General features: G+C 37.4%; 1 protein-coding gene across 9 annotated transcripts in view; it reads left to right on the top strand.

The window, feature by feature from the left end:
- Positions 1 to 12,804, top strand: part of PIEZO2 (piezo type mechanosensitive ion channel component 2) — a 314,600-nt gene that overhangs the window by 145,358 nt on the left and 156,438 nt on the right. For all 9 annotated transcript variants that reach the window (XM_074899237.1, XM_074899233.1, XM_074899236.1 and 6 more), the window contains exon 4: positions 3,635 to 3,677. In XM_074899237.1, the coding sequence (XP_074755338.1) occupies positions 3,635 to 3,677 (43 nt within the window). The remainder of the gene's footprint in view (positions 1 to 3,634; positions 3,678 to 12,804) is intronic.

Here is a 12,804-nt window from a genome sequence, read left to right as displayed (position 1 = left end):
CTTATAAACAGTTTTGGTATTTTTGACATGGTGGTAACAAACAGAAAGCAAAGAGAAGCCAAACTTAGAAACCAAAGTGTAGCAGTGGATTGATTCTGAAAGTCAACAGGTGGATATTTTCCACAGTCCCAGCAGAGACAAAGACTGAATTCAAGAGCCAAATTCCTATTGATTTCTTTGGGAGCAGGATCAAGTCTTTAATTCGTGAAAAACTCCTGTTTTGATTTCAATGAGAGTTACGTGACTTAAATCTTGTTTAATGTTTTGGAAGCACTGGGTAAGGTTTGAATCAAATAATAAGTTTTCTAGACTTTTAATAGCATTATTCTTCTTAGTGCTGCTGTTACCTCAGGGTATTTACTTTTGGCTGTTAGTGCAGTGTAGAAGTTGATACTATTGAGAATGAAATTGGCAAATCTTAAACCAGAATGTTTAGATCATAAACATTTTAAAATAAGACTCCATAAAAAGATGTATATTTTTTTAATATGAAATGTTAGTTGTGTTCTTGGCAGGCTTTGCTTCAGAGGAGTCACATGCATTTCAGAGAGTGTTCTGCAAGCCAGCTGCAGCCAAAAGATTATTTCAAACCAGTGAAGACCCAATTCCCTTTCCTCTGTTGCCTTTTCCCCTCCCTCGCCCTCTTTCTCTGTCTCCCCTCCCCACCCTGTAGGACTCTCTGTGTCATACATCTGAAGTGTAGCCAGTCATGGGGTGAAAGATTCATACAACTAGTACACAAAAGAGTGGAAAGCATAGAACCACTGATTAAAGGTGCCAGTACTGGTCTGTGCATTAAGAAGTACTGTTGGGATTTCTTTTCTTCAACACTCTACAAATCTTCAAACTTCAAAACCTGTTGAATCCTCTTTCAGAGCCAGCAGGATTGCATAAACTATATGGAGAATTCCCTGTGTCTGCCCTGCACTTACCTGCGGAGTGGCACAGTCATCTTTACAGCAATTACTTGATTCATCAGTTCTACCTGAAACCATATATACTCCGGGGGTGTGCAGAAATTGGTGGTTTGGGGATAACTCATAATAGAAGATGTTAATGGAAGTGTTTTTTATTTATCTCAATGAAATGTTGACGGTTTATTGTGCTACATATAATTTTGGGTTTCATGTTTATTTGAAATAAATGTATGTGAGAATGTTTGTTGTCCTGCTTTAATGATGTCTTCAGAGGACTTCTTTTTATAAAATGCAGACTTAGTGTTGATGAAAGGTATTGTATGTATGTGGTTGTGCAGGCAGAAATCTTGCCTCACCTCAAGCCAATACAGGTGCCACAGTAGAATGTCCCTGTACTGATCAAATGATGTACGTTGTTCACTTATTCCAGAAAGAACTCGACTCTATTTTTTCCATAAAGTGAAGGTAGTGCCTTCCCCACCTCTTATTGCTGTGTACTCTGCTGGATATGGGCCTGAAACCCCTGCCTGCTTTGGACTGAATGGGGACAATTAAAAGTGTTTTTACACTGATCACTGGCTTTAGCTGTAACAGTCCTGAACAGAAAAGCTTTGTGTCCATTGCCCTAAGGTATCATTAGAAAAGGTTTTTAGAGCCTTTCGCTGAAAATATGTGTGTGACTGAAGTTTGAAGCAAATGGCAGTGAGAAGTTGTATGAAGAAGGGATTTCAGAAGAGAATAATGTGGTATACTGACCATGTTTGGAACCGGCTGTGGATCTACCCCTTAGCCAACCCAAATCCTTTCTGTATGGAGTGAAATATTGGACTTTGGTTGATTTTAGGAGCACATACTTGCATGCAGTTTCTTTTCTTCTTTCTAAAAAACGTGATTAATACAAGGAATTTATTTTCCGTGGACCCATGTTAACTTCATTCTTTGGCGGTCCAGTCAGAAACTGTGAAGAAAGCCTTGCACAACATAAACCTATAAGGAAATTAACTCTTTGGCTTTCATTAATTTCAGTTTTTATTTGCTTGGTCTGTGATTTGCAAACCAGACAGATACTAGATAATATTGTACAGAGAAATTGTATCTTCCCTGTAGAAATTTAGCACATTCTCCTTGGGCTAAACTGGAAAGTTTAGTCAATTGAGTAGAAAGAATTCTGTTGCTAGGTTTTAAAAAACAAAACAAAACCCACACATCCTCAAACCCAAAACTTCTTAGAAGTTGAGTTTTTAGATTCTTATCTAGATCATCAGTAAGTGTCCTGAATTAAAAGATGAAAAACATCTACTAGGTCTTTTTCAAATATTTAACATGTTGCAGATTAGAGATAAGTACCATACTACAAACATGGCAGGTCATTAATTTCTGAGTTGATACCTTTAACAGAATGGAAAGGTAATCATGGTAAGAGATATATCTGCAGAGGTTTTTCTGACTTCATTTTTATGTCACCACTTTTCCCACACTAGTTTGACAAGTAGGACTTTCATTGTCGGTGGAAAGAATCTAATCCATGATTTTACTATAGTCTTTGTGTGAACACTCGGCACAAATACGCATACATTCCTGAAATTCTCCAGACTTAAATCAGACAAAGTTGCTTTCCTTCATCTTTTTTCTGCTTTTTCTCAGTACTTATCAGCAACATTGCTGCTTGTCTCTGAGTTTCTTTGGTGCTACTAAATTTCACTCACAGGCAATCTGTTTGCTCCTAGTTTTTATTTCCCTTTAGGTGACAGACTGCATCAACAGCGGGGCTTGTTATTTCTCTGATTTTAGTTTAAGTATGATGAAGGATTCAAAACAAACTGTATCTGTTTACATTGTATGCAGTCCTGTTACATTTCCCACAGGAATGTAAAAAGAAGACAAACTATGACCCAGCTTCATGTCCTCCTATATAATTGCCTTGTAGATGGACATGACTTGAGGTATTGGTGCTCTTAGTAGCCTGTATGTATGATAACCACATATGGTATCAAGAAAGAGACTGGCAATAAACAAAAAACTACCAGGGCCTGAAAACTGATCACTCACAGCTTGCAGTGTGTGGGAGGTTATTTTTGAGAAAATCTAGGTTAAAGTTGTATTAAGTGCATCAGAAATACTGGGGGTAATTCCTTGCATAATTCTAGCCTTTTAAGTAGTTTGTGAGGCTGAGTCCTTGATCATTTTGAGAAAGAGTCCTGTGCAGCTGTTTGTATGAGTATAAAGAGTTAAATAAAGCAGAAATATATCTTCATGCTTTTTCTTAAAAATAAAAGGTCTGGATTTCAGAAGGAGCTGTAAAGCTTTCAGCAAGAATCAGGCAAACACTACAGTAAAATGAAAAGCTGAAATGTGAAGAGTGCATGATGTGAGATGCCAGCTCAGCGCTTTCAGGAGTCATGTACAGATCACATTGCTCTACGAGGGGAGACCACCCTTGAAATTGCAGTGAACTGTAGCAGTGACTGGCTGCTTTGCAGTGTAAAGGAGTTATATAGGCTGATACTCGTCCACACAGTTATGTCACTCAGTGGTTGCCTCTCTTAACAGTTCTTCAGTCTGGGGAGAACAGATGTTATTTACAAGTACTTCTGTTGGGGTGGAAAAATCACCTTACTATACAGATCCCATCTGCACAAGGAAAGGAGAAGAGTAAGAGTGATCATACAATAAAGTTTTTTTACTGAGGGTGTTTGTTTTTTCTCCTCTTTGTATAGGTTCAACATGGGAGAAAACATTACGGCAGATTGGTTTTGAAAGGTAAGACATAAATTTGTTTCCTTACCAGTGCAAAAAGAAAAGGAATAAAAACTTCACGGGCAAGTTTGCAGAATTATTTACTTTAGCTGATCGAACTATCTATGACCTCATATTTAGAAAGGAAGTTATGCAATGTCATGCACATACATGTTAAGCGTTTCTGTTTATGTCCTCTTCTCTTTCTCCAGTCGATCTGAAGCAATTTATTCACCATATAAACGTGGCTCATAATGTTTTTTGCTGGCGACTATATAGCACACTAGTATTTAAAAAGGTGACACACTATTTGGATAGAAGTCTTACTTATGAATGAAGATATTGCTCTCTTTCATATTATATTTTCCATGAAACTTCTAACCTGTGACATATTAGTTGACAAAAGTAAGTGAAGTTGAAAGAGGACCAAAGCTGGCAGAGAGCTATTTAGCATCAGAGGAAAAATCAGAATTCAGCATTCCTCAAGTGCAAGAACTTCTTGCAGCCAGTCTTAACCACAAGGTCATCATACCAGAAACATATGTCTGTCTTGGAAATTAAACTAGGCCAAGCCCAGTAAAGAGTGATCTGATGTTGAGATTCAGATGCTCAATCTCATGTTTATTCTTCTATAAATGATAAGCAGAAAAATCTGCTCTCCACTTGAATAAAGTTTTACTGTTTTCCCTTAATAGAGTAGCTTGCAGTTGTACACCAGTGTGCTTGGCTTGCTGTTGACTGGGCAAGAAAGGATTTCTCTTCATGTTCCATGAGTCCATGCTGTTCATACTGCCTGGGGCATCTCGGAAAACCCTACAGACAATCAGGCCTTTCCAAAATCAATAAATAGCCATAGAAATCATATGAAACAAAATTATTTACTTGCTTCCTTTCTCACAAACAGAAAGCAAGCTGTATTTTTCTTCTGACCTTTACCTTGCATAAAGTTTTTATTACAACAAAACAAGTTTTTGTTGCAAAAAGACTGATGCTTAAGTTTAATTACCCTAACTCCTACCTGTGATTCTTAGATCTTGGCAGCAATATATGAAAAGGTTTTTTTCTATATCATCCTTTTACAGGAGGAGCCTGCTTAACATACACCACTTGAAGAAATAAATTCCTAAATACTTGACTTTCTCTGATCTTTGTCTAGAAATGAGGCACCTGGGGGAAGGTTTAAGGTTATCTCTAAATAGCTTCCAGGTTTTCAGGAGTTGTACCACAGACTTGTGGTCTCTGAAAGGTGGTCACTCATATCTATGTAAGAACATCTGTTGTGTCTAAGGAGATGCTACTGTCCTGATGACTATTAATTCTCTTTCTTTAGAAGGTGATTTGGAAAGCCTCTATGTTATGATTCTGAGTGAGTATGCACAGGGTCAGCCTGGTTTACATGTTCAGTGAAATATATTAGATTTCCATGTTAGACATTGTATTTGCAAAAATTGAAGGACAGTGCCCCTTTCAACACAGAAGTGCATTGAAGGATTATGTTTTATTGTTAATCTTACAGCCATTAATATTATGTTGGTACATAATATTTTGGTTCTTCAAAAGCAAATCACTTTAAAGGTGACAAAGTTCTGTCTTGGTGAAATTTAGCTTATCATTGGTACAGAGCTTTGTAGCTTTGTAACTATCTCTGTAGCTTTACAGGCTTGGGTAGGTTTAAAAGTAAAATATTACAGAACAGTAAAAACACTTTTCCCCAACCAAATAATATATAGAGGTCATATTTATTTCTGTTGTAAATCTCTTGATACCAGTAGAGGCATTCCTGTAAAGACTGGTCAAATATATATATATATATATATATATATATATATATTTTTTTTTTTTAAGCCAATTTGTTGCTATATATTTTTATCACAACTTGAAAATCGAGACTGATATGGAACACTTACCATTTTGTAGCTGAGGAAACATGGGCATTCTCATTCTGTAGCTTCCCACCAGTCAGAAATATTTTAAGACTTTAATCAGATCACTAAATGAAAATATGTCTCTCCTACTGCCCCATAAGCTTAAAAATGCCCCAGGAATATAGGCAACTGGAGTAGAATATGGCATTCTTTCATAGTGTCAGTATTTAGTAGTCCTGAATAGGTTTCTGATCAAAATTGATTTTAAAATGTTTCTGTCTCAAATTTTTAATATTAGCAATTTTTAGAAGTTTTAAAAAATAATTTTAACAAAGTGAAGTGTACTACTTAACCTGTAGTTTCTGTTAAACTCATATGTAGATAGCATAAGGCACAGTATTGATTGAAAGGAAAACTGTGACTCCATTTTGTTACAGCATCAGAGTAGTGGCTGTGGTTCATAAACATCGACTTGAGAAGATGTAGTGCCAAATCAAGAGTCAGTCTAGAAGTTCCTTAACTGTGACACCTTACTGGGTGTTATCTATTTAGAGAGAGAATGTTTTTAACAGCACTGAAAAAAATGTTGGATATTAGTGAAAATTACACACTCAGTTGCTAAGTTTGATATCATCAAGGGGTTTTTTTAATAGTTTCTGCTTTTTTCTCAGGTTACATCCAGTTTGGTTTCTTAATGAGCATTTAATTCAGCATGTTATTGTACATGTCTGAAGGGCACTACAGTAAAATACTGGTTCTTTCATCACCCCATTCTTCTTTTAAGACTATGCTTTAGCACCTGCTAGTGCTGTTTGTCCCCATCAGAATGGAAAAAAAGTAGTTCTGAGGAGTGCTAGAATGAATTGATACAAACTCTATGGTTTGAAACTGCCAATGGAAAATGGTCAATTTTTTTAAGCAAAGTTCATTAGAAGTTCTATCTGTGGCAATTTCCAACTTGTTAGATGTTTCAAAACAAGGAGAGCCCACACTAGATGTGTACGGGCAATATATGTATCCCATGAAACATGGAGAATTCTTAATAGACTGAATTATGGAGAAGTCTGCCTGAGAAAAGGCAAATATGTAGAAGCGATTGCTGTGCAGATCCCATTATTGCCATTCTAGTTTGAAAAGAAGGGCTTCTGCACCCTGAAAATTGATTGTCATCTTGGAGTTAACTTTAATTGAAATAGCACATTAGTTAGCGTGGGTGGGGTGAAGATTTGAATATACTTGGTTTGCCATAATCATAGAAGCAATCGTGTCCTCATATCAGCTTTTTCAGAGAATAGACAAAGAGAAAACAAGAAAAATAAAGTTCTTTAGACAGGTAGAACAGGTTTTGGGTTTTTTTAGTAATAATATTCATCTTCTTACCTGTATTTTTAACAGAAGCTTTTATATGACATGAATATATCAGCAATAACAAGTTGGTTTTCTAAAAGGTCCAGGAGTTACATATATATGAAGTCCAGTGTTAACTCCTTTATAGCAATATTTGCTATATTGTGTGTGATTGATTATCTTATTGTAAGTATTTCTTATGCCTTAAGGATATGTATTATTTTATGCCTCAAGATAAGTATTATCTTGATTATCTTATCATAAGTATTTCTGATGCCTTAAGGAATAGTTTCCAAAGTAAACAAAGAGATATACATTGTTATATGTGACACTTTAATGCAGGAAGTGCACTTAATTTGCAGTCACAGAAGTGGAAATCTTAGGTCTGCAGATCTTTCAAACCTGAGATATCATTCTGGGGGTGTATCACTACATGCTTCCTCTAGTCTTGTTCTCTTCAGTAGGCAGCCCTTTATGGCCACTGATAGATGTAGCCCCCTATCTTATCTCTATGTTAGGTCTGATCCTGTATGGCTGTTCTCGTATTATGTATAACACTAATAAAAGAAGCAGCAGCAGCACATGTTTTGCCGTTTGAAAGTGCATTGTCTGCAAGCTGTTGACTTAGGCACACCTGAGTCAGCAGTGAAATATCAAAAGCATTTAAATGTGGTGTTTTCTGCAAGGACATTATTATTCTGGAAGAAGCAAGATTGCTAGATGTACAGAAGAAAAGACATTCAAAGTAATGTTCTAAGGAGAAATATGTCTTTGCTTAAAAGCTGGAAAATTCATATAAAATGTTCCTCTTAACAGGCTGTTTTAGAGTGGATTAAGGAACAGGAGATGCGGACACTCAGTTTGCATTGGAGAAAATTAAGCCCAGATAATATACAGGCTATGTCATCCCTGTTTTGTGGTTACATTATGTTTATTCTGCAATAGTAGAGTGTTTACATTGCTGTTGTCTTCATATCCTGAAAAACATAGAGGCACCAAGAGATCTGACTGTGAGGCTTTTATGTAAGCATTACTTGTGAGCTGAGGATGCTGCTTTTCAGTGCAAGAGAAATTAAAAATGCTGGAGCTTGAGTAAAGTAACTTTATATCCAGGAAATGACTGGAGTTAAGAGCTTTTCAATTAAATGGAGTATATGTGGGTTTGATAGATTTAAATGAAGGTCTTTATGTTATTGATTGTTTTTTGAGACATTACAAATAAGCTTATTGTAACATACTGTAGTATTCATCACCTTTGTCCAAGATGATCTTGACTGTAGTCCCTGCCTGTATTTTCTGCAGAACATGTTAGAGAAATTTGAAGAATTATGAAAAATGTTAACTTGTATTATGCTGTCCTACAAGAAACATAGATTAAAATGCTGAGCATGTGATACCTGCATGTCAACCAAACTGTCACCTTGCATGGTTTCTTTAATAATCTTTAACAAGCCAAAACAAGTAGATTTGTGGATAAATAGGATGACTATTTTTGCCAGTGTTAACCTGAGCATTATTGTTCATTACTGGTGTGTATATAGATGACACCCACATAATCATGAAATTGTCTAGAAAGCAGTTCTACTGCTTCTCTGTTCTACTTTGTTCCAAATATGGTTAAAAGTGTGTTTCAGAAGGCATTGTTCATCTCGTTGGCTTAAGATTATTTTTCAGTCACAGGAAGGACCCAATGGTAATGGCTCAATCAAACTCTCAAGTGAAATTATTATGAACAATTAACATTGACTGTGCTTGTTTCCTGGCTCCTCTGACAATTAAAAAGAGAGTTTAGTGCACAAAGCCTGTTAAAAAGGGAAGAGAATCAGGTCAGTCACTGAGCTGGTCTCCTGTAACACAATCCGTGGGGTCTTTCTAGGTTGGGGTGAGGCTTGCAATGCAGAGCTTGAAAAGACCCACACCAGCATTGGGGAAATGGCCACTTCTACAACTGCAGAAAATTAAAACAAAAAGGATCTTTTAAAAAACTTGAATTTCTCTAATTTGAGCTACAAGATTATGGAGTTTATGTCCTTGTCTAGTAGAGTCAATATTGATTACAGAAATGTCTTCTGTCGTTATGTTTTTGTTGACCTAGAAATATTCTAATAATTTTAAAACTTTAAATGAACAGTGTCGAATCTCATAAAACTCATTGTCCTTCAGGGTTTCCAGAATTCCAGTCTTCCTCTTACCACTCTTCTCTGAGCTGTAATTTCTAATGTGACTAGTAACTACTCAGCTACTAACAATGCATCTATTCCCTTTTTACATTTGTTCCGGTGGTGTTTCTCTCATGTGTAATGCTTTACATTACAGTTCCACAAAATAGACTTAAGAATGATTTAATAACTGTTATTATATGTTAAGTAAATACCAACTGTTTTAAAAAACATGTATTTGAAGAATAACAGATGTGTGGTTTTTACACTTTTGGCAACATTCAATAAGTATGTTTTTCACAATAAGTAGCTGTTTCAGTGACACAGAGAAGGGAACTTCTGAGCACCAATTTCTTAGTAAAATGCAATTGTCTGTATAAAAACCTGTGTTCATAATGAAGATACACCTGTTGTTTGTTTGATAGCTTCAGATTCTGAAATCATTGTTATTTTTGTGGTATGCAAAAATTTGTTATTAATTTTAAGTTACCTGTTTATATATGCAAAAGTATGTGACTTCAACTCTACATAATTCTAATATGACATGTCTGCACCATTTGTACAGCAGCAACATCCGTGTAGAAAGTGTGACACACAACATTCCAGATTCTGGCTAAAGTGGTGCTGAGGTGATCCACAGCAGAAAGCTGCTCCTGTTAGTAAAGTACTGTGTGTTGACTGGTGGGCTTGGCATGCTTTTTTTTACATCCTTTTACTATTTCTGATGAGTGAAATGGTAGTTGGGAATTGGTAGCTCTCATACCTCAAGGAAACGAAAAGGAAAGGAAGAGCATGAAAGGGAATAAGATTGTCATGGAAAGAGGAAAAGACCAAAAGATTGCTATGTCAAGGCTAGACCCTGGATAAGAAGATTGGCTGCTGTTAAGATATATTCCAGGTCTTTTATGTATTTCAGTAGCTCCTTCAACTACTCTTCTAATCACAAGGTGTTAAAGAGGACAACCTGCATTGTCTTTTTCTGAAGCAAAATAAATGCAACAACTCCATATGCCATAGGTAAGGAGACACATCTTTCCCAGTAGACACCAGGAGCAAGTTAGCTGTCATCGCTGAGATGCGTTTGTTCTTATGTTGTCTCTGAGAGCAGACAAATGTCTGCTTTTGCAGCTGCTCCACACATGCCCCTGCTCAGCCTAGCCAAAAATATTGTGTATATCTTCCCTACCCCTTGCAGAGACTGAGAAGTCAATTTCCGAAACCACTCGTGACGTGCGGTGAGTGCTGGAATCCAGACGCATCCAGGCACTTCCTAAGCACCTCCTTCCAGGTCTAGGTTGCTAATTATGAGCCTACTGGCGATCTGTTTTCTCTCTTTCCCCCATGCTTAGGTTGCTTGTAACTTGCTGGGATATTTGATTGGTGCTTGGCCAGAGTTTCTCTGGGTGACATGTAACGAATAAACAGAAAGAAGAGACTACCACTAGATTCTATAAATATTCTATAAATATTTATTATGCACAGTTCTGGCTTGGAAATGCAAGTACCATATGGTTTTCTATAGTAACATCCCCCACTCTTCCCCACACTCTTCAGTGCTTTAGTAAAAAGAATAAATATATGTTTGAAATATAAAGTCTTACCCTGATACCATGTTCCATAATTTCAAGCCCTTTCTTCATATACAGCTGAATCCTACAGCCCTTTCTTGCGCAAGGCTCCCATTGACATCACTTTGGGAGCATTCCCTCAGCCAGGGGCTGCAAGAGGCTGCAGGGTCTGATCACTGAGAGGTTATTTTAAAAGAAAGAGTGCAGTCTGAATGTGTTTTGCAAATATTGAATAATTTGAGTCTGTGAAGACAAGAAAAAATGGGTGCAGTGATGCAATTGGAGGGACATGGGGAAAGCCCTGCCAGGCACCTCCTTCACCATTTTCAAAAAAACAGTAGCCTATGTGAGTGTTTTGGTCTTCTGTCCCACAAAGCACTTAAGCACATGCTTAAGTTTTCAGCACCCAGGTGCACCGCCTCACTTTGCCAAGGTGGTTTTTTTTTACAGCATACTGTCCTTTAATTGCTTCGTATCAGAGAAATTCAGTTTATCGCTGTTTTGTTCATACTTTACATTGCCACTCAGGCCTCACATTTGACAAGGGTTAGTTTATAGCCTTCCTCAGCATTCTTGACATGTCTTTGTCTTAATATATGATGACCATCATACTTTTGTAGGAGTTAATGAATGTGAATTTATTTTTCAGTGATTATCATTATGTGTGTTCTTTGAATAATATGGCAGATAAATGTAATATAGGGAGCTGAGGAGACGGAACTCTTTCCCAACTTCCCTTGATGGGCTGTGAACAAAAGAGCAGTTTATTGCTTATAACACAATTGCTGTCTTCTGGGTGATATCTCAGTTTAGTTGTTTCTCTGTCTGTCTGTTACCTAAGTGATAGGTATGGATCTGGAGGCAGAGAACCACACCAGAAGGGCCTCATGTCCTTCCAGCTGCAGCACTGCACTTCTTTTCTCAAGGGGCAATGGACAGTGAGTGAGGGGACTTCCCACACGTCTACACTTGTCTCCAGGCGAAGGGCAGCACAAGGTCCTTAGTTCTGGGAAGACAGGGATACTGAGGTTCCTTAATTTAATTTTCAAAGCTTCCCTCATTTTGTTACTTCATGGTGGCCAGGACTGTGGAATTTGTGCGTGTGTGTGCTGAAGTGTTCATGTTGTTTATAGTGTGGGAAATGGGGAAGAAATGTGTTTTCAGTTTCATTTGATATATACTGCATGCCTGAGGTTCTATCTTAAATTGAGTTTTCTTTGCTACTCTGACAAAAAGTGAGACTTTGAAATAAAAGTCCGAGTTACAGAGAAAGCAGGAATAAAAAATGGATTATATTTGCAAAGAACAAAAACATTGTTTAAAAAGATGAGAAGTAAACTGAAGTCTTTGTTTCCCTAATACTGTGTCAGTTGAAATCTTGTAGTCGGTATTAAACACTGAAATAGAAACGCATTAAATCTAGTTTTAAGTTAGTTTAACTTGGTGGATTTTAGTCCAGAATCCACTTTTATTCTAATGTTGCTGAAAGCAGTGTGTAGTCAGTCCAGTGTACTCAGGCACAACTTACTGTGAGTAAAGCTTTTTCTAGTTGCCTGTTAACAAATTGGACATGCCGTGGTAGCCTGTGAAGTAACATAATCCTGTTGCTCCCACTGAGAAGGAAATAATTTCAGGAGGGCCGCCCTTGCCCCTACAGCGAGCATAATCTGAAATGAGGTCAGAACTAGTAAGTCCCTTGTTTTAGACTATTACTGCATTTAGCACTTGTATTTCATGGTGCCCTAAGAGCTGTGGCCTATGTAGAATTTCTGCTCTTAACTCCAGCCCTAGACTGTATCTGTAAATCTGGGCAGTTGTTACTATTTCAGGGTGGTTTGCTTGTTGATGTGGAAGGACCTTCAGGGAAGCTCCATCTATCCTAAAATCACCCGTTTTGCTGTGTTTGATTTATTTTTTCCCCAGCAGAGTACAGATGTTTCTACCAGCACTTTCTGTGTCGGGTGAGCAAATACCTTACTGTCCAGGGGCAAATACAGCATCTGTCACAGTTAACTCCCAAGACTCCTGATTAGAATTTGATTCATCTTCTGCTTATTCCATGATATGGATTATATCCTGTTATTTGTCCTGCAGAAAGGGATCTGGGGGTGCTGGTTGACATTAGGCTCAATACAAGTCAGCAGTGTGCCCTGGCAGCCCAGAGAGCAAACAGCACCTGGGGTGCATCAAACACAGCACAACCCAGGCGATC

The sequence above is a fragment of the Athene noctua genome, chromosome 2, assembly GCF_965140245.1.
Source record: "Athene noctua chromosome 2, bAthNoc1.hap1.1, whole genome shotgun sequence".
NCBI classification, from domain to species: domain Eukaryota; kingdom Metazoa; phylum Chordata; class Aves; order Strigiformes; family Strigidae; genus Athene; species Athene noctua.
The sequence above is the reverse complement of the archived record's forward strand: the minus strand, read 5'-3'. Positions and strand labels throughout refer to the sequence as shown.